This window comes from Fusarium vanettenii (assembly GCF_000151355.1).
Source record: "Fusarium vanettenii 77-13-4 chromosome 1 genomic scaffold NECHAsca_8_chr1_1_0, whole genome shotgun sequence".
Taxonomy (NCBI): domain Eukaryota; kingdom Fungi; phylum Ascomycota; class Sordariomycetes; order Hypocreales; family Nectriaceae; genus Fusarium; species Fusarium vanettenii.
In genome coordinates, this window is record NW_003315876.1 from 185,985 (window position 1) to 211,011 (window position 25,027).

Here is a 25,027-nt window from a genome sequence, read left to right on the forward strand (position 1 = left end):
GATTGTGTGTAATCTAATCCAAGGCGCTTAAGTCCAAAGAGATTAACTGGAACTAAATCGTTATCACTTAGCACGAGATGGTATTGCGTGGAACTCTCCAGTCGTCTATTTGCTGCCATTTCCTCAACTCCACCGCTCTCTCAAGGTTCCTGAGACACCTAGTTGCACTCGTGGTTCTGATCATCTGAGTACAAATAGTCCTTCTGGATCGTGATTCCAGCATTGGTCCAAGTCTTTCCACCATCAGCAGTCTCAAAGCCGTCACTAGTGGCACCAGTGAGCGAGAGGGTGTTGCCGTAGTTGGGGTCAGCGGCAGACAGGTGCACGGTGATGTTCTCCCAAGTGTACCCTCCAAGGGTGCCGCAAGACTGCAGGTAGCATTCGTTGGCTCCGTAAAAGACGGCCGGCTTCATGCCAGCGGCGTTGGTCTGTGTTGAGATGAGCTTGCCGCCAGAGGAGATGGTCTGCTTGACCTCGGAGCCAGCCACAAGCTCAAAGTCGAGCTGGATGCCATTCTCAATGGGCAGGTAAGGCTGTCCGATCTGACCAGATGGCGTGTAGGTGCTCGCAGCAACGCACCACTGGTTGTTATCTGTCTCGCAGCCAGTCGCTCGCTGATCCGGCGCCCAGTTCAACAGTGGCTGGACAAAGCTCTCCTGAGCGACGTCCTTTCCAGTTGGGTCATCCTGAATGCCGATCCAAAAGGCGAGTTCCTCGTTGCCGCCAGTGGTAGCGTAGCCGCAAGGAACGGAGGGTGGAACCAGCGAGTATGTCGCCTTGGTGATGGTGACACCGTTCTTGGTAGGTCCAGTGTAGAACATGTTTCCAAACTTGTACTGGCCCTGCCAACCAGCGGCATGGGCACCGCCAGTGGCGGCAGAGAGTAGAAGAGCGGAAGTGACTGAAGAGCGCATGTTGAGTATTTCCTTTTTCCACCTGGGTATCAAGGGAACAATGTACAGAGAATGAAGCGAATGTATTTAGTGAGAAATGAAAGATAGTGAACAAAGAAAGGTCTTGGCTCGGCAATTCAGCTTGGGATCCCTCAGTTTTATTTACCAGATGTTTCAGAAATAACCCGGCTATGCGGTTCAGGGGCAAGTTGAAGTAACCAGGATCCAAAAGTGATTGGCCATTGTCATTAATCTCTGGTGATTAGGGACGCGTCTGATTAGTGGGTTAATCCACAGAAGCTATGTCCTAGTATTTTCCGGTTGCAACTGTTCGTATCGAGTTGAAAGGAGCGCGCTAGAGCCATGCTACAAGGATTGAGACCCTCGTTGATGGGACTAGTTGTTTCAATCTCAAACCGGATTAAGATTTTCCCAAACTTTCAAGCATTTCATGGCATGAGTTGGGACTTGTAGGTTGTCTCGTGGTCCATGAGAAAAATGGTAGGCCCCTGGCCGCATGGAGCCCTCTTTACTAAGTAGGTTGTATCTGGCCCCATCGATTCATTATCTCCTTGCTTACGCGAGGGCTACCAGAGCGTATTAACCTCCACTATTAAAGCACCATCTAAGCCTCTATAGAATTTATATGATAATTTATTAATCTTTTATCTATATTTTAGTAAGCCTAAGAAGGGTCTAATCATAATTGGTCTAGATCCTAGCTTGGTATGCGATGGCAGTCCCCGCGCAAGCAAGGAGATAAGACCGATTTGTGGGCAGGGGAGACGATCCCATGAGAAATGAGGACTCGTCACTGCCGACAAGATTCAAACGCCGATAAAGGCCCCACAGAAGAATCTGTGGAAAGCAGAATTCACTCTAACGATGCTTCTTTGTCTAAATAATAGTGCTTTTGCGGTGTTGGATTTTAATGCTGTCAAGGACTGATAAATGTGTCTGTTGCTGTTGTGGCTAGTGGCCTCTTTGGCGTCGCCATTGATGGGAATAATAATAGAATACTTCTTTGATCCTCAGGACAATGTCGTGCTCAAAGAATTGAGGAGGCACACACTTAACTCGAGATAAGAACTTTGGACCGAAAGGGAAGATGTCGGTGTTCACCCCTCATACGAGCTCTGTTAGTGGGTTTACTTTTCCGACGAACGACAAAGAAAGGACCCCTGCATCGAGGAATTTTTGACAAAGGCCACCTCCAGCGACCTAGCTAGTGCTGCCAGTTCATTGAGTTGGGTATATCTTGTGTAGATAAAAAGAGTACCGCGTTTCCCAGTTTCTGGATAAAAACATCGCCATTGAACAAACAACTCGAGACAACCACAAGAATTACAGCAAAATAACAACAATACGACATTTTCCAGGACTATACCACCATGTCAACTCAGCACTCAGAGCCGGCTGGGCTCGCCAACCTTCCCTGTCAGATTCACCTAGAGATATTCTCATACCTCTGCCCGATGGGAGGAACTCGTGGCCTCGTCACCACCTGCAAAAGTCTCTACAACAACTTGATCATCGAATTCTACAAGGAATCTGGCCCGCAGCTCAACTGGCTTCCTCTTCTCGTCGGAATTAGCCAGGGCAACATCGACATCCTCGATAAGTGCCGACAGGCTGGGGCGTCGCTCAACCACCGCTGGCCGTATCTGGGCGAATTTGGAAGGGCAAGTGATCCTAACCTTTTCCTATGTTGCCAGCCCCTTGATCTGGCGACATGGTATGGCCAGGACAATGCCCTGAAATGGCTTACTGAAAAGCGAGCTGTCGCTACAGATGTAGACAGACCTCAATTCATTGAGGGGAAAACGACCAACCATTTCGTTTCCGATGCCGCGACCGCTGAAGGGAGATGGAAACCTGTCATGTATCAACAAGAGGCTGTGTCACAGGAGACATATCCCTACATTCCGCATCCTCATTTTGTCTGGTATAGTCATGAGTTAAAGCACACGGACATCCTCCCTAGGCTACTGCGCCTCTACAGCATCCATTACGGGAATTGCGTCGAATGTGACAAATTTGACGAATACATCGATTTAATTGATGCCGAAAGTGCAATCCTCTTGTGCACCTGGATAATTTGGATCGGGCTAGACATGCTCCTCTGCGCCTCAGACCCGACTACCATCCTAGAGTCAGCCTTTGCCGAGGAATTCTACATTGGCTGTCTAAGGATAGAGAAAGCGGACTCAGTAGCGGATCTTTTCCGTCTCGAGTTTTCTGCTGATATGTTTGAGCCAAAGTCATTGCTCACCTCTGTCACACCACTGAGCGTTCATCCTTTCCCCAAACACCTCTCACTCAGGGCCCCAGAAGCCTTCGGTCATCTCCTTGACTTAGGTGCTGAAGGTGACTTCGTATCTCAGGTCTACTTCCTCGTCCTAATCTACCTCATGCGTTTTGAATCAAGCCGCCTGGACATCTTCCCGACCTTTGAGCTCTATCCAATACTCACTGACGCCTTGATCAAACGTGATGCAAGTACATACGAAGATCGCTTTTATGTTCTTGAAAACATCCATGGAACTCTCCAAAATCGGAATGATTGGAAGACCAACTTGACCAAGATGGTGCTTAAGGCGCACGACTCCGGGGTCAGCCTGTCTGATGTGGCAAACGCCTTTGGCATCCGTGATGAATTTCATTTTTCCTCCAGGGAAGAAATCGATATAGAAAGTCTGCTTCCAGTTTCTCAAGCCGTTCTGCCAATACTTCAGGCGATCCGGGATGGAAAGCTTTAAATTATTCCTGGTGGAATGCCTCTCGACTTTCTAGGACTGAGTCTGCCGTGAGAGATGTAAGGGCACAGCTGGTTTGTGCCCTCAAACGGACGGCAAATTATCTGCTTGTCATTAGCAGGGCTATGATGAGCATACGATGCGAGACATCCATGGCACAGCCGAGAGAAACAGGGGCGGTGCGAGGTAAAGGAGACGCTGAGAGAAGTATAACAAGTCTAGAGAGCTTCAAAGAATAGAAAAGAAATAATTAATATATTTGTGCACTTAACCTTTACGAGCCATACACTAACTGGCCTTCAGTTAGCCCATCAAGGGCCGGGCTTTAACTATAACAAAAAATACCTGACTAAATAACTTCTACCTCTATCATCCTTCAAACGTTGTCACTCGCCCCTCTTACCATTTGAATCTACTAACTGCCAACGTAGTTTACAACCTGCACCTAGCATTTGCCATCGCCCCCTTGACGGGACGCTCCATGTACGAAGCTAGCATAAGTAACCCTTTATGCAATCTCGGAACATGTCGGCAGCCAGCCACTTCACGAATTCGTTCAAAGTTGGTCCTTGATTCAAGTCTTAGTTACCCTAATGTATTCTTTGTGATAGTTAAAGTCCATCCTTTGATGTGATAACCAGGAGATCGTTAATATAGCTGGTTACCTGGCCCACAGAGGGATAATAAAAAGCTTTCTTTGCGGCCTTTATTTATGTTGTCCAACAGATCAGCCTGTCATCTCTCATGGTATCAGCGTCTATCATTGTTCTTTCATTGGAAAAACTAGCGCACAAGGCAAGCCTCTTGCGTGTGCTAAGGCCACAGACTCTGGTCCTTTATTTCTTAAACCTTAGCTGTGAGTTTAAAACTGCTAAAATCCTGAGCTTAGTTATTGTGGACTACGCCCTAGCAACTAATACGTGCACAACCAGCTATATAAATAAGACTACGTGATCAGAGCATAGCCGGCTACGCACGCAACACTCGCCCTGTGGCCTCTATTAACATTTTTTCACAGCCTGTTTCGTGAGACGTAACCAAAGTCACGTGTCAGGCTGCGCGTTGAAGTTGATATAAATTAAATTCTCTCAATGTGCCTGCTGCGCTGAAAATTCTACTCCCTAAACATCACAAGGCTCTCGCACGCTCTTCAGAATCTGTTCACTACAATGCCCCGGAACTTTGGGCCCTTTTTCCCACAGTTCGCCCCGTACTTCTCTCGAATACTACGCGACAACTGCACAGCCGAGTACCAAGCTCACCTGACGCAGCCTGATCCTTGGGCAAATTACCACGCCAACAATGTTGTGTCGTGTCTACTGGACCATTTTGATGAGAGTGGGAAAGCCCAGCTGGCCGTATCATCGGTTTTGTTAGGTTTGCTCCCTACCATCCTCGGCATGGTCGGATCCAGCACAAGTGAGATTGGTCTTTTGGCACTGAGAAGGCCGCTTCTCGCTTTCCTCCTGTCCTTTGGATCGCCTGTCGTCTCACACATCCGATCTTTTGAGTACCGAGACCCTATTGAAGTATTGCAGCCAAAAGAAGGGACCATACCGATAGATGTAGTCCGGCGGCGACGAATCTTGCTTCTGGAGTACCTGTTTACGTTGATGGCTATGGGAAACGTGTTTCACGTCATTTATCAACTTTGCTGGTATTCAGTCTGCGCCTTCTCGGCGAGCACCGAATACCTTCTAGGAATGTATGTTGTCCGCCCCCATCACAAGGAAAGGCTACGTACTGTGCCACTATTTGCCTGGTCTGTGGCTAACGTGCCGTCTAAAACAGTTGGTATGGCTTAGCGTGTGTACCGCCTTTGTTTGGGGCCATGGCGGTCAAATCAAGAGTGCATGTTAAGCCGCTTCAATCGTTCAAACATAGCTTAATAAGTGAATGGAGGTTCAATCAACACGCAAAGGCCGAGCTGGGTTACACAGACGAGAGTAAAGGATATCTCATCCTATCTTGGCTAGCATCATTCGCAACAATGTTGCATATTATTTCAGGAATGGTGCTACTGTCTAGTGCTCTCTTCATCAGCCCGCGTGATGCAGTACTTATCTCAGTTCGATTCTTTGGCTCAGCTGTTGTGTGTAGGCTTTTTGTTATGGTTGAGTTGCACGTTAAAGGCTTCGAAGGTACTTCGCGATAACTCTAGATAAGGGCTGGCTTGTGGGTGTCAAGATCGACCCATGGGTAGTTACGGTGTTTTACAGTATTGTTCTTTAAAGCAGCTATGTGTTTCCAAGTGTTTTATTTGATCTAGTGGACGACTCAGACGTTAGTGAAAAGAAAAAAGAGCTTCCATCACACCTGATCAGTCCCTGCCACTTACTTGATGCTCATGACTTGATAGTGGACATATGGTTGAACAAAATGTGCAGCAGAGTTCGACCTTGTAATTTACATCTCCATATGGTCAGGCAAATAGTATTAAGCAAGCAAAGGCAAGTGAAAAGAGATTGTAGAGTTGGTGATGGCGTCAGGCATGGAGACCCTAACGGGCCAAACCGCAGCCTGGATCATCGATGCCGGAAAGCCTAGCCGGGGCCCAAAATCTGGGCTATTGATCTCGTTCCAGGTCTCTACGAGGGCCGTGATGTGATCCAAGATGTGGACCACCTCCGATCCTCAGCCCGAGCTCAGCCCAACCTCTGTCGTCTTCAGCATAAGCTCGGCGGCAGGTCAGCCTAAAGCAGTAGGATCTCGAGTCTAGATACGAAAATGAATTTTCGTACGCTTGAGTTTCGTCCCAGAGTAATACGGGATTACTCCGTCTACTTTTTACATCTGACTGGCTATATACTGAAGAGATACATAGCACCCATTCTCTTATCCTCTGGAGCCCCCCTCCCTTCTTGCAACACTCTTCTATTACGGACTTGACAAAGCAAATGTTCCCTACGCCTGTTCCTTCACTATTATTCAATCAATATCCGTTTTTTAACATCAAGAATTAAGCCAGAGTCCTGCAAAGCACGGTGCGTCTGAATACTCGAGCGCTAGAGCCTAAAAATAGGACAAACGACCTTTGCTGTGCAATGTTCTCTTGATCAAAGCCTCGGACAAGCCCAGAATAAACAAGATTGTGTTCGAAATATCGGTGTAGCTACACGTCCCCCCACCCAAGACAAAGACCTTTGAGCGAGGAGAAAGAGTACGTTCATCAGTCTCTGTTTCATGTTTTGTTGGAGGCACTTATACGAGCACATCCTTCCCCCGACAACAAAGAGCCTCGTGGACTTCTCCGTAGTGGTAGCCCTGCTTATTGCAAAAGAACCAAGAACAAAGCAACCAATACTCCGAGGTGTGCTTTCTTCAATCAGCCTGATCGATTTTGGAGAGGTTCAAATAAGATAGAAAAGAGACATATGCCCGAACACTGCTATTCAATCGCCATCTATCAATAACTCAAGACAACCACTACAGCCAAGGGTTATAACACGAAATCAGTACGAGCTCAAAATCGCCATGTCGACCGAAAGTCTCTCAAAGGAAGATATTCTCTCTACTTTGCCTTGCGAAACTCTTTTTGAGATCCTTTCATATCTCTGCCCGGTTGGAGACGGCCTAGCGCTCATTTCCACGTCCAAGGGGCTCTACAAGAAACTCATCGTGCAGCTTTATAAGGAGGCTGGCAGGCAGCTCGATTGGCTCCCTCTACTCTTCGGCGCCAGCGAAGGTAATATCAATACCCTCGAAAGGTGTGACCAGGCCGGGGCGCCCCTTGGTCACCGTTGGGCATATATAGGCCACTGCCGAGGCAGGGGAGATCCTGGCGGCCGCTTCAAATTCTGCCAAGCCCTCGACTGGGCCATTTGGTCTGGGCAAGAAGAAGCCCGGAAATGGCTCATCGAGAATAAAGTCGTCGATAAAAAGAAGCGACTTCCCGAACTGCAAGGATTTGAATATGAGATTAGCATGCTAGCAGCTCGCTCGCTTGTCTTCGACGTCAGAACACCAGGTGCAAAAGGTGACTGGAGGCCCGTCCTATATCAACGAGAGGTCCACCAGCCCGATGTATATCCTTACGAACCGTACCGGCGGTCTGCCCATCTCGTCTGGTACGGGCCCAAGATAGAGCCTTGCCTCGTCTTTCCCCGGCTGTTGGACATTCTCAAGGGCCACTGTGAATCTAGCCTCCCTTTCCACCAGGTTAGCGATTGTCTGGCCATCTGGATATCCCGCTTCTGGCTTGACATGCTTCTCTCCAGCACGAGCCCTGTCTCCGTCTTTGAATCGGGCTTCTTCAAGAGCACTAGACGGAGAGACGGCAAGTTTCATGCCCACATGGGGTATGATGACATGTTCGGAAAGGCATCATTGATCGGCAATATGGTGCACAACGTCTCCAGTCCTGAATTCGCCCGCCACTTCTCTCCCAGAATCTTTCGTCTTCTCCTCGACTCTAGGGTTGATATATTCCTAATTGCGTCAGCATACATCAGCATATTCGAGAATCTGGTCTCTAATCAGCGAAATGCGAAAGACTATGTTTCAACCTTTAGGTTTTATCCATTGATTCTTCGCGCACTGATCGACTCGGGGACCGATACGGACAAGATTGAGACTTTCTGCTACGAAGCTTTGTCACCACTATTCGTAGTTTCTACCTGTTTGTTTGTGGATGCCGTGTCCAAGGTGCTGGACGATATGGGCGACTGTGGCGCATCCCCTGCAGACAAGGCCTTTGCTTTTTCGCCTCTTGCTGAGGAGCTACTCCGACGCGACCCGGAGGAACTTTTCACCTGGCCCTTCCTCAAAGACCTTGTCACCAGCCTGAGTGCCTAATCCAAAGTTTTAGAACGACCCCCCTGGGCTCATTCCGACAGACCTAGGTACCAGTTCAAGAGATTGAATTAGTTGTGCTTTATTTTTACTCCATCATACCTTGTTCACTTTCTTATTGTCAAAACGCCTAAGCCAAGCCACCTAACCGTGCGTCTTGTCCAGCAGGAGGCATCCGGTCCTCTTCCTCCGTAGCTGCGTCAGCCAAATCGCCAGTGACAAACGCCTGTCATAACTCACACACTAGGTAGCTTTTAAAATTAATTAACGCAATCCCTGCAGCCTCCGCCCGGTATTGAGTGTCATCATTGATGAGGCGACGTTGTGCATGAACCCACCACCAAACTGGGATCCGTTACCTTGTTTTGAGGGTCCTACCCAGTCAGATACTATACCATGAACTTCGTTTTATCGGTCTAGAGTCCAATACATCGCCCCCATCCTCATGGTCTCACCGCTGGCCAACTTGAACCAAGAGGCACGGCAAATTACTTACTCCCTTCGTTCTTTGTTCTCGTTGTGGATGGCGTCTCCATCAGCCACTTAACCAGGAACGCAGTTATCGATATATGACAGTTTCAGAACTTAATACCTTAGGCCACTGTGCCCTTTTTTTCCTGCCAAACGCATTAGATTCTATCATCTCTCAGATTGTCAGCTCTCACCGACGGGCAGAAAATTTCGCCTTACCAGGGATGGGACCTGTGTCTGCCTTTGTTCTCTTGCTGAGTTGCCTAGCGCATGGCTCTGGTTTTTGAAACTAACGGAGACCAGAACACTCTAGATTATGTTGTTTGCTGGTAGCTCAATGCGGGCTTTCTCACCCTCGGTCACAATTTGGTGTTTGAATGGTCGTATACTCCAAGGGGGTTAAATACCAGCATGTCTCCTCTCCTCAGCAGCCAGCAGTCGCCACCTTCACTTCTTGCCTTCCTCAATATCCCCCTAGTTTTGTTGATTGTTCCTTGGCCACCAACTCCCAATTGTCTTTTGCTCCCCATCCCCAATGGCCACTGGTGCCATGGAGTCCACAGACCCTGAGCACTACCAAGTCGCCTTGGTCTTACCTGTGAAAGGCGACTACGAGACAGCTGTCAAACTTCTCGATGTGTGCTTCACACAACGTTCTCTTGATTCCTCCGGTGCCGAGTATTCTCTTGGCAAAGCTGGATCTCACCACCTCGTGCTAGTTACTGGGCTCAGCAATATCAGTGCTGCAGAGTCTGTGGCAAGAGTGGTTCCAGACTTGATCAAGGAGTATTCCTTCATTCGGGCTTGCTTCTTGGCTGGGGTCGGCGCCATAGCACCGAGCGGTGGACTGGCACAAGCCGGTGACATCGTGGTGGGAATGCCTCAGGGGTATGAATCTGGGCTTGTGCAGTTTGACGCCGACAAGTCTCGACATGACAAACGTCTTCATGTCACAGGTCACTGGCGAAAGCCACCGTCCTTCGTGAACCCAGCCGTTGATGAAACGTTGTCTACTCAAGGTCGCGATGAGTGGCACATGTATGTTGACAAATATCTGTCTACAATGGCGCACTCGAACAAGCCCACGGATCTCCATCCAGCCAGGAACGTGGGCCCCTCAAATGAGACCGCCGGCACCCAGGGTTCTCCGTCACGATTCAACATGATACAAGGAGCGCCCAAAGTACTCAAAGGGAGGGTCGGGTCCTCGAGCACAGCACTGGGCGACCCAGAGCTCCTCCAGAGACTGGCGAGCGATAGCGGCATCCTGTGTTTTGAGACAGCGGCCGCCAACCTACAAACGCGACTACCTTTGGTTGTCGTGTGCGGTATAAGCCAAGGAGACCCCTCTCTTCCACAACAAGAGAATGCCAGCAAACTTGCTACCACCTACGCAATGTTTCTAGCTCGTCATCTCAACCGCTCTGAACTAGCCAAGGGGGTTAGACTCGGCCATCTCTTCATCCACCAACCTTTCAGCTTGGGGGGTTCTACCATTCGTCTGCTACGGCTTCACGGCGGAACTGAGTATCCTATCCAATGTAGCATGTTCGAGGCCTGCCTGAAAGATCAAGGTTGCCCCATGGACTACGAGGCACTTTCTTACGCATGGGAAAGTGACGACAAATGCGACATGATCAATGTGAACGGTCGAGTCCTGCACATCACGCGAAGCCTCCATGGCGCACTCCAGCACCTTCGTCACAGAAAGAATGACAGGATACTCTGGGCAGATGCTGTTTGCATCGACCAGAACAATATCATGGAGCGGGGTCATCAGGTCGCACAGATGGGTAGTATCTACAAAAAGGCTAGCAACGTCATTGTCTGGCTGGGTTCAGTCGACAAGGACGTTGGTCTGTTGATATCAGCTCTCAGAAGCCTTCAACTGAAAGTTTCTCCGCAGCCATTCAAGCAATGGCAGCTCAGAGACGACCGTTGGAGAGATGCATGGGAGGAACTCCATGGCGGAGACATCTCTGGAGGGTCGTTTCATCTCCAACTTAGCAATGGACTCGACATGTTGACGAGAAAGCCTTGGTTCACAAGAGTGTGGATCATCCAAGAGGTGGCGAATGCAAAAAGTGCCCAGATACAATGCAGCGCTGGAAGCATCGAGGCCATGTTCCTCGCCCTCGCCCCGTGGCTTCTGGGGCAGAGCATTGGCGAGCAGCCTCAAGCCGTCTTCGACATCTTTCCTGGCCTACCAAGAAAATGGTCTTGGTGGGCGGAGGAACGGACTCTTTGGGCCTTGCTATCGAGGTTTCGGAAATGTCAGGCCACAGACCCTCGGGATCGGGTGTATGCACTTCTTGGAATCACGTCGGACATGGCAAATGATGCAATCGATCCCGACTACAGCAAAAGCGAACACCAAGTGCTAAGAGACACGTGTAACTACCTCTTCGGTGAGGAACAGTTTGCCGAGTTATCTGGACTTCAACGCACCGAGCAGCTACAGAGAGAGCTTTCTACGTGGGCAGGGGCATTCTTGGAACAAAAGATGATGCGGAGGGTGAAGCCTGAAGACCTTGAGCACTTCTTGGAACGTCAAGGGCGAGTTGAATGGACTGAGAAGATTGTCCAGCTTGCCAGTTTTGACCTGGGTCACTCGACTTTGACTTTGCTCTTGACGAAATTTGAGACTCCGCTGCCTATCACCGTCAAGCTGTTTAGAGAAGCTCTCAAGATAGGGCCCGATGCCTTAGATCTTCTCTTTACTAAGTGTATGGTTGAAGATGCCGACCTGAAGAAGATTGTACTTGCAGTCGAAATAGGGGAGGACGCCCAAGACGTGCTCTTCGAGAAATGCAAGATTCCACCCAGGCTTGCCAACGGCATGATCGAGCTCATGTTTCTTTTCCCAGTTCAAGTTGCGGAGCGCCTCTACCTCGGGAGATGGAAACATGAATACGAGATTTCCGAGTCAATGACCATGAAGATATTCAGAGGTGGAACCCCCCTCGTGGATGTGTTTCTCCGGAGCGAAACAAGCAAACTACAGATCACCGAAGCCGTCTTGAGACAAGCAAGTTTTATGCCAGATGTTTATCTCCGCCTCCTCGAAAGACGCAGCGAGGAGGTCAACGTATCTGAAGAGGAAGCCATCCAGGCAATCAAGGGTGGTCCAGAGACCTTGCGGCGTTGTCTCGACAAGCCTGGAACAAACTTTCAGGTCACCAGAGTCATCTTCGAAGCCGCAATGCTTAGTGGAACGGAGGTCGCAGAGATGCTCTTCAGGAGACGGGAAAGTGAGGCAAATATCTGCCAAGAGATTCAGGAGATCCATCAACTTCGCGACGACCTTTGCGAGATGCTGGAGAGAACACCCCACACAACCATGTTGAGGGAGGCATTGGCTCGATATGAGGAGCTGGACAGCTCGGGACTCGCTCTTACGGAGACCACAGATGTTGCTCAGTGGCAGAAAAGCAATGGTGTGCGTGTGTCGCGGTCGAGAGAAGTTCGTGATCTGTTTCGAGAGCTCCAAACTGGGAGGAACATGCTCGACATCAGTCCGTGCGGGGAAGCTGACGACGAGCCTGGCTTACAGGCGAAACTGAAACCGAAGGAGATGTTGATGTTAGGGGTTGATGTTAGGGAAGAACTGGAGCTGAGAGCATGGGCTAGACTGGAGAGTCGTTACCGGATCACATAGAAGGTTCCTGTGAAAGACGGTGATTCCTTTGAGTATCAATAATTCCAATGGGGCATAGTCCATCCACGAGTCTCATTTCTCCCCAGAAACAACCAAGTACCGTGCTCTAGATAAGCTTCTGCAACAATGCTGAATCACTCTGTCCAAGAGTCTCTCAAGAAAAACATTCCTGCTTTGGGCCATTAGCAACCATCTACACATAGGGTTATAAAAAAACTTAAGAGATTATAGCAATTATCCTTAGCTTAGCCTATAAAGTAAGCTAATTTTATAGCTAAATTAAGAGTATTTTATAATAAAAAATTGAGTCACCCCAACTCAACCAGGCACATAAAAACCAGTAGTCCGCTCAACCCTCTCCTTTACAACCTCTGGATCCTCGCCTCCGAGCACGGCAGCCCCTCCCCAAGCCTCGCTACACTTGGCCAAGTATGTCTTTGTCTCGTCCTGGCCGAACCACTCCGGTCTGACCTTGACGCCCTTGAGATGATACGCCAGTCCAGCAAACGACATTTCCCAACCAACGCCACCTGCTCCAGCACCATACTCTTCCCAATGCTTGTCGACGGGTGCCGTGTGCGATAGCTCGAGGCGAGACTGAGTCTCGCTGACTTTGCGGATGCAGACCTCGACCCAGCTGGTGCTGCCGCCAAACTCCCAAGACATACGGAAGTTGGAAGGTGGAACACACTTCTCGATGATACCGCTGGCGTTGTTCTCGACCTGGAAGCGACCGTTGACGGAGAGATTGCCTGAGACTGGAGAGAAGAACTGCTTGATCTTGTCTGGCTTCGTGCAGGTTTCCCACAGAGTCGGCGCATCAATGTCGAAAGTCTGGCTGATGGTGATGATGCGTCCTTCATCTCCAGATTCGAGAGTGGTCCTTTCGACGGTTCTCGAGACGGCTGTCAATTGTTGGTCGAGGTTCATGGTGATGTTGATGTTTGCTTGTGAGCGATTCACGGTGATTCACGTTGGTGATGTTTGTGAAGGAGGCATGATGCGGGGCAACGTGAGGAACCGTGAACACACTTCTTATACGTCTAGTCAAGGTGGCTGAAACAAGTAGTCTACCTAAACATCACAATGCCCCATTACAAGTGATACACCAAAGACTTCGAAAGGAAAACACGCTTCAATTCTAACAAAACAAATCTATGCATCTAAGTCCAGTAGTCTATACCCTCAAAACTCTCAATGCAACCCGCTCTCTCCAGTCTCAGCCATGTGCTTCTGACACTTGAGCATAATGTTGAGCTGATCACTCACGTCCTGGAGCCGGCCCAGGACCTTTTGGTTGCCATCGGTGAAGTTGAGGATCGAGTACGGGACACCCGTGTCGTCGCAGAACTCTCGGATCATGAACTGCACCTTGCGGAGGTTGTGTCGAGGCACGCGGGGGAAGAGGTGGTGCACGGCTTGGAACTGGAGACCGCCGTGGATAAAGTCGAGCCAGGCTGGGCAGTCGACGTCCATGGTTGTTCGGAGTTGGCGCTGGGCGAATGACTCGCTCTCGCCGAGGTCGATTGTCGACATTCCCCAGTGTGAAAGAGTGATTTGCACATGTAGCGGCATGGTGACAATGTGCGAGACGAGAACAAAGATGACGCGGGTAGTCCAGTCGGGAAGTGCACGCCAGAGAAGACAGTATCCGAACAAGAACCAGTAGCAAGCCATGAAAGTGATCTCGGTAGGTCGAATCCACCAGGCCCTGCTCTTTCCGAGGGAAGACGACTTTTCCGACAGGACGTGCAGCCAAGAGAGGAGGTACAGGTTGAAGCGAGCGATGCCCATGACGGGGTAGTAAGTGAAACGTTGGTAGGGAACAAGGAAATCGGCGGCGGCATCCCAGACAAAGGTAAAGTTGTAGTAAGTCGAACGAAGAGACTTGAAGAAGGATGGGCAAGTAGCAAAGAGAGGGACGTTTTGGATATCAGGATCGTGTTCCTGTCCATGTCAGTACAAGTCGAGCTTCAATGATGATGTTGACTTACAGGCTGGTTGGTGACAAGGTGGTGAACATTGTGGCTGCTCTTCCACCATCCGATGGAAAGACCACAGCAAAAGTCGGCAATAAACATGCCAATCAAGGTGTCCGTCACAAAGTTGGAAGTAATAGCCAGATGGCCAGCGTCGTGGGCAGTAAACATGATTTGATGCTGCAACAGTTAGTAAGTAGACCATAAAGGTTGAGACGACGACCACATACCCAGAACAAACCAAGAAACACGGCCGATGTGATGTACCACTGGTGATAAAACGTCACAGCAAACAGGGTAAACAAGGTCGTGTACCGAAGCATCTCCTTGCCGTACTCAGTGTACGGGCAGTTGTAGAGCCCCTCATCGTGGATCCTCTGGTGAAGGCGCTGATACTTGCGAGCGATATCCCTCTGAACCTCGGGGTTGACAGAAGGATACGTAGCAGAATCCCGCTCAATCTCGCGGGAAATAGCAGCATTGGCCACCCTCAGCGTAGCAGAGTGCTTAATAGCCTTGGCCGAGGGCTTCCGGGCCATCCGGTGGTGAAGCCCACAGTCCTTGTGCACGGCATCATCACCACAGCTGCAAATCGACGAGGCCGAGCTGACACTATCATCCACGCTCTCGTCTGTGTCCGAGAGACCGCTGCATGACGCAACGCTCGAGTCTGACAGCAGCAGGTCTGCCTCTTTGCGAAAGATGCCGCCTCTTATTGGTGGTGTGCGGTTGACCCAAGACCCTTGCTTCCGGCCGATCCGATAGGGTCTCATGGACCTTAGAGTCGCTTCCGAGTGATAACTATTCCGGAAATCGTTAGGAATCTTAGAATAGAAGCTCCCCGCATAGGGAAATAAAAAATAACGTGTTTTTGTCCCAGGTTTTCGGAAACGATTGCAACAGTCCAATCAGGTGTTGTACGTTTCGACCTTAACTTGAGCCTCACAACACCACACCAGGTTTATGCAACGTACGCTTTGATCTCGTCCGTGGCATCTCTTCCCACCATGTGAAGAATAGCCAGTCTTCCTCCAGGGTGCTTGTCCATCCAGCCATCAAGCTTCAAGACCATATCCTCGTATATGACAATAGTGTGTCCGTCGGCGATCATGCCCTCGACCTTGCGGGCGGTCAAGATCTGGTCGCGACTCATTTTCGCAGACAGTATCGCAGTTCGACTCGTGTTTCGCAGGTAATATTCGACCGAAGGAATGAATTCGATTGTGAAATAGTTCGGAAAAAAGGTCGATGTCGAAAAGAAGGGGACAAAAGGAGTGTCTTGTCTTGGTCGTACAAAGCTGAGCACAGATTGGGACAGAGCTCACCAGAACATGGCCACCAAAGTAGCTGGCCGTCCCACGATATGTACTCCTCCTTCTCTGAGCCATTTGCCCCCCGTCCAGGGGTGGGTTAGTGTGCCATGGCTCAAGAACGGCGCAGCTCGCAACCAAGTCGAATCCGCAAGCCAATCGACTCTACGCCTCGAACGATGGCGCGTCACGTCTCGCCTTTGCCCACCGGGGTGTAAATCTCTTTCAGGGAGATGAGCATCGTCGTGTCCCTCCCGCCTTCTTGCCCCTTTCCCGAAGGAGAAGGAGCATGAGGGCGTACAGCTAGCAAAGAAAAGACCGACGGACCCTCGTTTAGAGACAAGCCGGGCAGGCAGACCAGGCTACGCCCAGACCACACTCAATTGGCAGAGGGACAGAAGAGAATTGGCTCCACGTGGAGAAGGGCAGACAGGACCCTGAAACGAGACTGCGGGTGGATTGCCTCCAGCAGGTCTAGACCGGCAGTGGCTTGTGGGCGGGCTGCGAGTCTATCGACAAGACGGCGAGCTAGGGCTACCCATCCGACGGGCATCGTTGGCTGACGGTAGCAGCCAAGACTGTCCCCAGACGGCGCATTGGAAGGGGGGTTTCTAGAAGAAGAGCTTAAAGCGACATGACTCTGTTTGTGTGTGTCCTCTGTCTGTCACTGTGTCTTTTTTTTTCTCAGCGTCGTGGGCGTTTTAGCTGTGGATCAAGAAGTCTAGTCTCACTAAGCGGCGAAGCTCACTCGCCCGAGCCGAAAGCTGACGACTGGCGACCCTGCATACGCGTACGTGCATTATCCGTGTATAATAAGCTTCCCCCGTAGGCCAAAGCAAAGCAAATTTGGTGTGTTGAATGCGAAATGCGAGATTTGCGAGAAGAGTACGAAAATCCGTCGGACTAGAACTAAAGACTGCGCCCCCTGGGGACGACGCATCCACCAACGGAGCGGAGCCAACCCCCTTGCTCGGAGCTTCAAGTCTGGTGCCCCGGGGGGGAGGAGCCTATTAGCTCGGTGCGCGTACCCCAGCGGTCACCGAGCTTGCTGGATTGGCCTTGTCAGAGCAAGTGTTGTACGCGTGTTCCAGATTTTCCAGAATAGGGGGTGTGACCCAAGTCCCAACAGATCTCAACTGAATCTCGGCGGTTACATGACTTGCGCAGAGCCGAAATGTCTAGCAGGTTACGTACATAGGGGTTCTATTCTAAATCTAGATATGATACTCTGCGCTGTCTCCAGCTGACTGGTCTGGCCGCCAGTCGAACCATGCTGCCGCGCCATTCCATCAAATCTCTTGGTACCTGCGCCGTGCCTCTCGTTGGTCTTGGCCGTCCGTGTCTAGCACAAAAGCTAAGCTTCCTGGCGCATGCTCCAAGGTGACATGCGCGCATTTCAACCCATCTGAGTGGTGTCATTCTCATGGCGTTTACTGCGCATTCCCTCGTCATCATTTCTTCTTCGAGAGCAAACAGGAAATGGATGGGCGCCACCAGAGATTGCCTTTTTCCCTTGAAGATTTCCTTGTTTTTGGAGGGTGTACAGAGTAGTGCCCTGCGTCATGGCGTCCATCATCCCCCCACGCCCAATTACCTTGTGTCAACCCTTGTCGGCGAGTCAAGATTGCGACTGTAGACCGAGGCTCGCTCAATATCGGGTCGGTTAGTGGCATGGGATATTCCGTGTTTGTCTTGTGTCATTTGGTGAAGCGTGTCTCAATTTATTATTCAATTTATCTCAATTGTATCACGAATGAAGCTATTCACTGACAAAGTCATTATCGAATGCAACATGGCGTCCAATTATTGCGTGCTCTGAATACCATCAACCCCGCTTGAGTGAAATCAATAAACTCATCTCTACAAACCTCCCGTGAAATGCCTCATCGCGACTTCACCTCGCTCCCAATCCTCGACCTCTCCATAAGCGAAAACGAAGATGCCCTCCTGACAAGCCTCCGCGTCGCTCTGACCGACGTCGGCTTCCTCTACGTGTCCAACCACGGAGTGCCCCAATCCGTCATTGACAATCTCGTACACGTCCTCCCCAAACTGTTTGCCCTCCCGGAGCACGCTAAACGAGAAATCGCACTTGAGAAGTCGCCTCATTTCCTCGGTTACAGCGCGGCCGGCACCGAGACGACGGCCGGCAGATGCGATCAGCGAGAGCAGGTTGAGCTGGCTACTGAGCTCACAAAAGCTCCAGAGGGTTCACCTTTGTACGACGGATTGCGTGGTCCGAACCAAGTTGGTCGCGTCAATCGTATCCAATGATTCAAGCACTGATTAGATAGTGGCCGTCCGATTTGCCAGAGCTACGACCAGTGGTAGAGCGCTACATTGAGGAATTAACCAAGCTAGGCGAGAGGTTCTTGCGGCTAGTCGCAAGAGCCCTTGATCTCCCAGATGAGATATTCTTCTCCTATCTCTCAGATCAACACCGTCTCAAACTCGTCCACTATCCAGCCTCCGACGGACAAAACACTCAAGGTGTCGGCCCCCACAAGGACTCATCTGGATGGTGGACATTCCTCCTGCAAGCATCACCAGAAGTCAAAGGCCTCCAAGTCCTCAACAAAGCCGGCGACTGGATCGAAGCACCCGCAATTCCAGGAACATTCGTAGTAAACATCGGTCAAGCATTCGAAGTCGTAACAAACGGCGTCTGCAAAGCGACAACGCACCGCGTCCTCTCAAGTTCCAGCGAGCGCTTCAGCGTACCTTTTTTCCAAGGCGTGCGTCGCAGTCTGACAAGAGACGAGGCGTTGAACTCGCTGGCGGAGCATTTCTCGAGGTTTGGAGCCGGTGATGAGTCGGGAGAGGGCCGATCGATTGACGCGCCGTTTGTCACGGGCAAGTACGATACTTGGGGTGAGACGCAGCTGAGGACCAAGATACGAAGTCATCGCGAGAACGGGCGCAAGTTCTATGCCGAGGTTTACGACAAGTATGTTACTGACTCGTAGTGGTATCTTCAATATGCATTGCTGTCGAGTTATTCGCATTCCACACGTTGGTTGAATAAGTTTATCTCAGCTTAACCCTCGGCATGATCCAACAATCGCCTCAAATGTCTGAGATGATCACTGTCGTCATCCATCCAGTGGGAGCGTCCATATAAGCCTCCGTAGACAACAAAATGTGCCCGAAAACTGTCCGCCCAAGTATAAATGCTCCGAAACAAGACCACGCGTTCAAGTTCGCCCAAGCATCATCTTGAACCTCATAATCCAAAATGGCTCTCGAATTACCTCGACGCGAATCATTCGCAGCCCGTAGCGGCAACTCGTACTCTTACATCCATATCCAGCCGACATCTCGAGACACCACGCTCCTCTTACTCCATGGCTTCCCATCCACTCTCAGCGACTGGATTCATCAGATTCGCTATTTCTCATCAGAAGGATACGGAATCTTGGCTCCCGACTTGCTTGGATACGGCTCCAGCAGCAAGCCCAGTGATGTCCATCAATACCGTCTGAAAGCGATGGGAGATGAGTTGATTGAACTGCTCGACCACCTGAACCTGCAAAAGGTCGTCGGCATCGGCCATGACTTTGGCGCCACGCTCCTATCACGCTTGGCAGTGTATCATCCGGACCGCTGGACATGCCTCGTCTTTCTCGCAGTCGGACCTCCTAGATTAGGTACGCCATTTGACGTCAACATGATCAACAAGATGACCAAGGAGTTCTTGGGGTTTGAGATGCTTGGATACATCCCATGGATAGCCGACCCAGCTACACCTTCAAGCTTGGAAAAGCATGCTGAAGCAGCAATGAGCCTCATCTTCTGTCGCGACCGACAGGCATGGGACGAGTGGTTCCATCCTCTTGGCAAGATGAAACAATTCGTCACAGAAGACCGAAGGCTCCCAATCGGTCCATGGTACACAGACGACCTCCAAAAAGAGCACCTCAAAGCCTTTGGAGTGTCGGATGGATACAAGGGCGCATCGAGGTGGTATCGCATGTGGATGGACAATCTCTTTGCACCAGACGAGAAAGGCTTTGAAAACTTCCAAATTTCCCAGCCTGTGCTCTTTGTAGTTCCTCAAGAGCCTGAGCAATCCATGCTTCAGCAGCAGCAAATGCTCGCATCATGGGCTCCCAAGCTACAGACTGTCAAGTTGGATGCTGGCCACTGGATACACCTAGAGCGACCAGAAGAAACCAACACAGCCATCCAGCAATTCCTGGAGGCAGAATAGACTACTCAGCTCGTAGCCAATCGAAAGTATCCAGAAGATCAAAGTTGAAGTCAAGCTGCATCGGGAACTCCCAATCAAGCGTCTCCAGAGCACCTCCGCCCGCAATGGGCGCATTGAGATTGTGATCCAGAACACCCTGGATGACAGCCTTGCAGTCGGCGCAGAGATCAGCGTTGGGAGCTGGAGGTCGGACCCAATCGAGGAATCCAATGAGAAGGCTGAGTTTCTGTATTATAGCTGACCGACTCAGCTTGGGACAATCCGGATGTGTGCCGTGGAATGTCGGACGGAGCAGTTCGAGGCAGAGGATGCCTCCTCCGGGGGCAGCGTAAGCCATTAACTATACAGTCAGCTTATTCCAATAAAGCAAGTACAAGACTTACCAACCACTCAAAGTCCCGTCTCACTCCAGCAAACCGATCTTGATGCGTCCAAAACACAAGCGTAAGCGTCACCATCTCGAAGCTGATGACAAGCAACCTTCCCTCATCCACACGTCCAAGACGTAGCAGTAATCGTTCCGCAAAGAAGAGATTCTGAAGATGCTCCAACCGAACAAGAATCCTCGCGTAAATGATCTCTATATCGGCATCAGGATCACTCAAGTCCTCGGTGCGGTAGATGAGGGATTGGGGGAACTGGTCTACAGTTCTCTCAGCTCGGGCTTTCACCTCACTATCTGGGTCAGCAAGTCCATAGTCTCCAAGGTTAATAAGCTTACAGGAGACTGTTGATAGACACCTTGGAGCTATTCTCAAGCGCAATCTCCAGCATCTCATCCTTAATAACGGCAATTTGCAGACGAGCCCGTGTAAGGGTAGCAGAGTGCAACTCGCCATTCCTATTCCATCCATGCTCATCCAACGCCTGCACCGCGCGCGCCAAAGTTTCTTGATCACCTAGTAACTCGCCATCGCTTATATCCAGGGGGAGAGGAGTCGAAAAGTAGCGACGGCCGACGAGAGGCGGGCGTCCGGTAAACGAAACCATGACCTTGTCGATTGTAAAGACGCGGGCAGCTATTCGGCGTTTATTCTCTGTATTTAGCGTCGGGACGTAATTCGGGTTGTCAAATCCTGCGTGCAGTCCTAGGAATGTCATCAAGGAGACGGTATCTGCGTGATATCGCCAACACAATAGGCCTGTCGAGGTTAGCATCACCCTACTCAGCGTCGGGTAAACATGCCTGCATCTCCTGTGATCAAAGACTCAATCGTTGCTCTCCGGTAGCAAAGATAAAGCAACACATCATTCCCCGTAGTAAAATGCCTCGTCAGTTCAATACAATACCCCAAACACGACACGATATTTTGCGGATTCGACCCAGGAGACCCATCCCAGTACGTCCAGATCAAACCGAGTGATTCCCAGCGAACATTCGAACCCGAGAACTGATCCATCCATTCTACACTACCAATGTGTTCATCGTGGACAGGTCGAGCAGTGTTGTTGCAAATGGCGAGACCCATCTCTTCGAGTCGCAAGTCATCTCGACTTTCGAGATGATCGCCCCAGCACGCGTGAATCGCCTCAATCGTCCTCTTGACACAAGTGATTATCCAGTCATCAGCCCGACAATGCAGTCGATGAGCCAAGACATCATCACTCGGCTTCGGAAGATTCCTGAGAACATTGAGACACATCTCCTTCAAAGGAAACGGCATCTCAATCAAACAAGCCCTAACCCTCGGTGCCCTCCTAACCCCAGCCTCAACCTCAACAGGCGGTCCATGGACAAGACTCAGGCTATTACGCGTCTCTTCAAAAACGGCATTGTGACTGGTGAAGCCGAGATACCCAGGCGCAGACGGCGATGGTGTTGTAGAGGAGCTCGAGGGAGGTCGGAGTCGCTGCCTCTTTGCTGCCCTTGGCTCGGTAACAGTGTAGACGCATGTTTCTTTCCTCTTCCTGCACCGCGAGCAGGTGGGCTGATCGTGATCGCACGCAACTTTGCGTGCGCGACAAGGGTCGCAGGCTTGAGGGCGTCCATTAAGACGACGAAGCAATGGCGTATCCTCCATTTCAAGCCGAAGTGTTGATGATAAATCTCGGTCTCGGCTTGACTTTCTCTCGGTATGGAACAAACTCGGCTTGAGTAAAATCGGCTTCGGCTTCGGCTTGGATCCATCTCGGCTTCGGTCAAGCACTCAGAGCGCACCCTATAACCCCACTTGGTAGCTCGGCTTACAGGGGGGTTCGCAGCAATTAACCTCTGTGAGCCTCGCCAAAGGCCAGGGTGCGTCACACCGGGCAGCGTTAGCTTCTGCAGTCGAAGCCGAGCTGACAAGATGTGATGGGGGATGGGATCATGAGAAGGGCGCACACGTCGTCGAGTGAGTCAATGGGGCTCTGCAGGATTACAAATGTGAGGTAGGGCTGAAAGTACAAATAGACGTGGATGCCTCGCCAGATGGAAGAGATTTGAGTCCAAGACATCAATACAATACAGTTCAGTACACTCTACAGAGTACAAACAACCTACATACACATCCACCATGTCGCATCAACTCTCCTCCGAGTCTTACACCACGGGCAACGTCTCCGAGACAACACTCGTTGACACATCCAAGCCCACAACAAGTTCCAAGCCAAGTCAGTCCCCGTCATATCCTCATGTCCATCACCATCTAACACTCAAAAGACCTTGAGAAGCCAACCCCAAAGCGAAGTCTCAAGGAAAAGCTCAAGATGAAGCTTGAAGGATCCGTAGATCCCACAAAGAAGCCCGCCGATCCTTACAAGTCATGGGAAGCTCGAGCAGGTCAGTAATCACTAATAAACTCATGTGGACCAGAAAGCTAATTCTATCCAGTAGCACTCCTATGAAGGATCAAAAGTGTGATGGTGGAAGCGTGAATTTTTAGGAATGGTTGGACATTTTTTGTTGGCTTACGCGTTTATACCGAGTCTCGGAGCAAATACCCCTAGTAATTGAACTTATAAGTTTGAACTTGATTGGCAATGCATGGTCCTTGTGAACGGATGCTTACGACGAGGTGGACGTCAGCCTTACGAGCCTGCCATGGATCATCAAGAGGCTCTTTACTCGTCGGTCAAGACGTTGTAAGCGGGTATTCACTCACACCGTGAATTGGTGTGTCGAGGGCTGCACCATTGAGCTTTGCCTAGGCAGATCCTCAGCCCCTCTCGCATTGCAACACATTCACCTCAAGTTCAATGCTAGTTTAGCTCTTACGAAAGATAGACTGATACCAAATATTCCTTCGCTTTGCTTAGTATCATGCCGATACTGGGTTGGACGGTACATCACTGGCTCGGGCAAGAAATCATGAGGCTCAGAGTACTCGGTGCTCGGTGTGCTCGGTATGCATGGCAGGTTGCAATATCGTTGCAGTACAAACAAGGATTAAGAATCATGCAAAGAGCCCTTGAAATCATATACTGTTCCGGCATATTGCAGTGGCTTATGGCTGTCATTCACGTATGTACCATCTTCGCCGTGGACTCAATGTGATACTATAGGGTAGCCTCGGCTTCCAAAGCAACATAGCATCTGGACCATTTCTCGATGACATGAAACGTCCAATAAAGCATTGATTCATAAAGCATGTATTATTATCATTGAAATATTATGCAATTTGAGTAAAACTCCAACCAAACTTTTGTTATCACGTCACGATAGCCCACCACGCTCACAACTTCAACACCACCTTTCCTCTCTTATCCATCCTCCCACTAGCCCTCTCATAAGCCTCCCTTGCTTCAGCAAGAGGAAAAGTCTCTGCCAAAAAAGGTCGAACATACCCCATCTCCAACGCCTTTGCAAGTTTGCCCAATTGCTCTCCAGAAGGCTCAACAATGAAAAACACAGCCTTGACGTGCTCCTTTCCAGCCGGCGGCGTTTTCGCAAAATTGAAGCTGCTCGAGTCCACAGAAATGAGACTCCCTGCGTCCGTCACGAGATCCCAAGCTTGAGCTAGTGGTTTCCCTCCGACGGTGTCGATGACAATGTCGAAAGAGCGTTTGACGATGCTCAATTCGTTGTACTCGACAACTTCGTGTGCTCCCAGTGACCGAAGAAACTCGTCGTTTCGCTCCGTTGAACTCGACGCGGCGACGACTTGTAGGCCAGCATAGACGGCAAGCTGGACAATGTATGAGCCAACTGCGCCCGACGATCCCGTCACGAGTAGAGTCCGTCCAGTCGATATCTTTGCAGACGCGTCAAAGTCCGGCTCCGGCACGCCTGCTTGGACAAACAAAGCCTGCCACGCCGTCAACGCACTAAGAGGAACCGTGACGCTCTCAGCCCAGGACAAGTTCTTCGGCTTCGGAGCCAACTCATCCTCCTCCGCCATCGCATACTCTGCCCATGTCGAGCCTCTCTTGGTGCTAACCATAGCATACACCTCATCCCCAGGCTTAAACATCCCCTCCTCACAAACCTTTTCAACAACACCGGAGAAATCATATCCGGGAATTCGAAGCTCATGATGGTATGACTCAGGCCAGGTCAACTCGTCGCGAGTCACGGTCGTAGCATGGACGCGAACGAGAACCTGCCCATGCTTCAGATCAGGAACAGGAACATCTCGTTCAAGCACCAGCGCAGATGAAGGCGCCGGATTACTCGCAGAGTAGGGCTCTTGACCCTTGGAAGACTGGATCCTCACGGCTCGCATGATGACGTTTTGATTTGCATCTGATAAGATCATCTCTCGTGAGCGAATTTTCCCAGCCCCCATCTTTTTACTAACAACCATCCAATCGACTCTCTCAAACAGCGTCTGTGTAACAAAGTTCAAGGGGTCCCACGAGTTCGAGTCCGGTTCCGGCATTTACCAATTCCACAAAATCCTCCGTTAGACCCCCACACCCGGTGAACTTGGATCTTGGTTGTGTGGAGTCGGTCACGGCTTGCTTTTTTTGTTGGCTTGGCAGTCGGAGATGAGGACAAGACACGGGAATAGAGGTGATTATCAAAGGTGATTTTGAAGT

General features: G+C 50.4%; 10 protein-coding genes across 10 annotated transcripts; 5 read left to right on the top strand and 5 right to left on the bottom strand.

The window, feature by feature from the left end:
• Positions 1 to 158: 158 nt before the first annotated feature.
• NECHADRAFT_74037 (uncharacterized protein) lies at positions 159 to 914 on the bottom strand (the record flags this gene model as incomplete). The annotated part of the gene is made up of 1 exon (XM_003049704.1): positions 159 to 914. The coding sequence occupies one exon, from the start codon at positions 912 to 914 to the stop codon at positions 159 to 161; it is 756 nt and encodes a 251-aa protein (XP_003049750.1).
• Positions 915 to 2,284: 1,370 nt separating this feature from the next.
• NECHADRAFT_74038 (uncharacterized protein) lies at positions 2,285 to 3,652 on the top strand (the record flags this gene model as incomplete). The annotated part of the gene is made up of 1 exon (XM_003049498.1): positions 2,285 to 3,652. The coding sequence occupies one exon, from the start codon at positions 2,285 to 2,287 to the stop codon at positions 3,650 to 3,652; it is 1,368 nt and encodes a 455-aa protein (XP_003049544.1).
• A 3,471-nt stretch (positions 3,653 to 7,123) lies between these two features.
• NECHADRAFT_74039 (uncharacterized protein) lies at positions 7,124 to 8,443 on the top strand (the record flags this gene model as incomplete). The annotated part of the gene is made up of 1 exon (XM_003049499.1): positions 7,124 to 8,443. One exon carries the CDS (start codon positions 7,124 to 7,126, stop codon positions 8,441 to 8,443), a length of 1,320 nt encoding a protein of 439 aa, XP_003049545.1.
• A 1,018-nt stretch (positions 8,444 to 9,461) lies between these two features.
• On the top strand, positions 9,462 to 12,569 carry NECHADRAFT_30322 (uncharacterized protein; the record flags this gene model as incomplete). Its single annotated transcript, XM_003049500.1, has 3 exons — positions 9,462 to 9,949; positions 10,016 to 11,642; positions 11,727 to 12,569. The coding sequence occupies 3 exons, from the start codon at positions 9,462 to 9,464 to the stop codon at positions 12,567 to 12,569; spliced, it is 2,958 nt and encodes a 985-aa protein (XP_003049546.1).
• A 318-nt stretch (positions 12,570 to 12,887) lies between these two features.
• On the bottom strand, positions 12,888 to 13,499 carry NECHADRAFT_74041 (uncharacterized protein; the record flags this gene model as incomplete). Its single annotated transcript, XM_003049705.1, has 1 exon — positions 12,888 to 13,499. The coding sequence occupies one exon, from the start codon at positions 13,497 to 13,499 to the stop codon at positions 12,888 to 12,890; it is 612 nt and encodes a 203-aa protein (XP_003049751.1).
• Positions 13,500 to 13,763: 264 nt separating this feature from the next.
• On the bottom strand, positions 13,764 to 15,701 carry NECHADRAFT_30435 (uncharacterized protein; the record flags this gene model as incomplete). The annotated part of the gene is made up of 4 exons (XM_003049706.1): positions 13,764 to 14,516; positions 14,564 to 14,728; positions 14,779 to 15,349; positions 15,523 to 15,701. 4 exons carry the CDS (start codon positions 15,699 to 15,701, stop codon positions 13,764 to 13,766), a joined length of 1,668 nt encoding a protein of 555 aa, XP_003049752.1.
• A 2,035-nt stretch (positions 15,702 to 17,736) lies between these two features.
• NECHADRAFT_30339 (uncharacterized protein) lies at positions 17,737 to 18,824 on the top strand (the record flags this gene model as incomplete). Its single annotated transcript, XM_003049501.1, has 2 exons — positions 17,737 to 18,114; positions 18,153 to 18,824. The coding sequence occupies 2 exons, from the start codon at positions 17,737 to 17,739 to the stop codon at positions 18,822 to 18,824; spliced, it is 1,050 nt and encodes a 349-aa protein (XP_003049547.1).
• A 269-nt stretch (positions 18,825 to 19,093) lies between these two features.
• NECHADRAFT_30431 (uncharacterized protein) lies at positions 19,094 to 20,068 on the top strand (the record flags this gene model as incomplete). The annotated part of the gene is made up of 2 exons (XM_003049502.1): positions 19,094 to 19,894; positions 19,946 to 20,068. 2 exons carry the CDS (start codon positions 19,094 to 19,096, stop codon positions 20,066 to 20,068), a joined length of 924 nt encoding a protein of 307 aa, XP_003049548.1.
• Positions 20,069 to 20,314: 246 nt separating this feature from the next.
• Positions 20,315 to 22,089, bottom strand: NECHADRAFT_29793 (uncharacterized protein; the record flags this gene model as incomplete). Its single annotated transcript, XM_003049707.1, has 4 exons — positions 20,315 to 20,383; positions 20,452 to 20,743; positions 20,790 to 21,230; positions 21,251 to 22,089. 4 exons carry the CDS (start codon positions 22,087 to 22,089, stop codon positions 20,315 to 20,317), a joined length of 1,641 nt encoding a protein of 546 aa, XP_003049753.1.
• A 1,632-nt stretch (positions 22,090 to 23,721) lies between these two features.
• NECHADRAFT_30017 (uncharacterized protein) lies at positions 23,722 to 24,711 on the bottom strand (the record flags this gene model as incomplete). The annotated part of the gene is made up of 1 exon (XM_003049708.1): positions 23,722 to 24,711. The coding sequence occupies one exon, from the start codon at positions 24,709 to 24,711 to the stop codon at positions 23,722 to 23,724; it is 990 nt and encodes a 329-aa protein (XP_003049754.1).
• Positions 24,712 to 25,027: the final 316 nt, after the last annotated feature.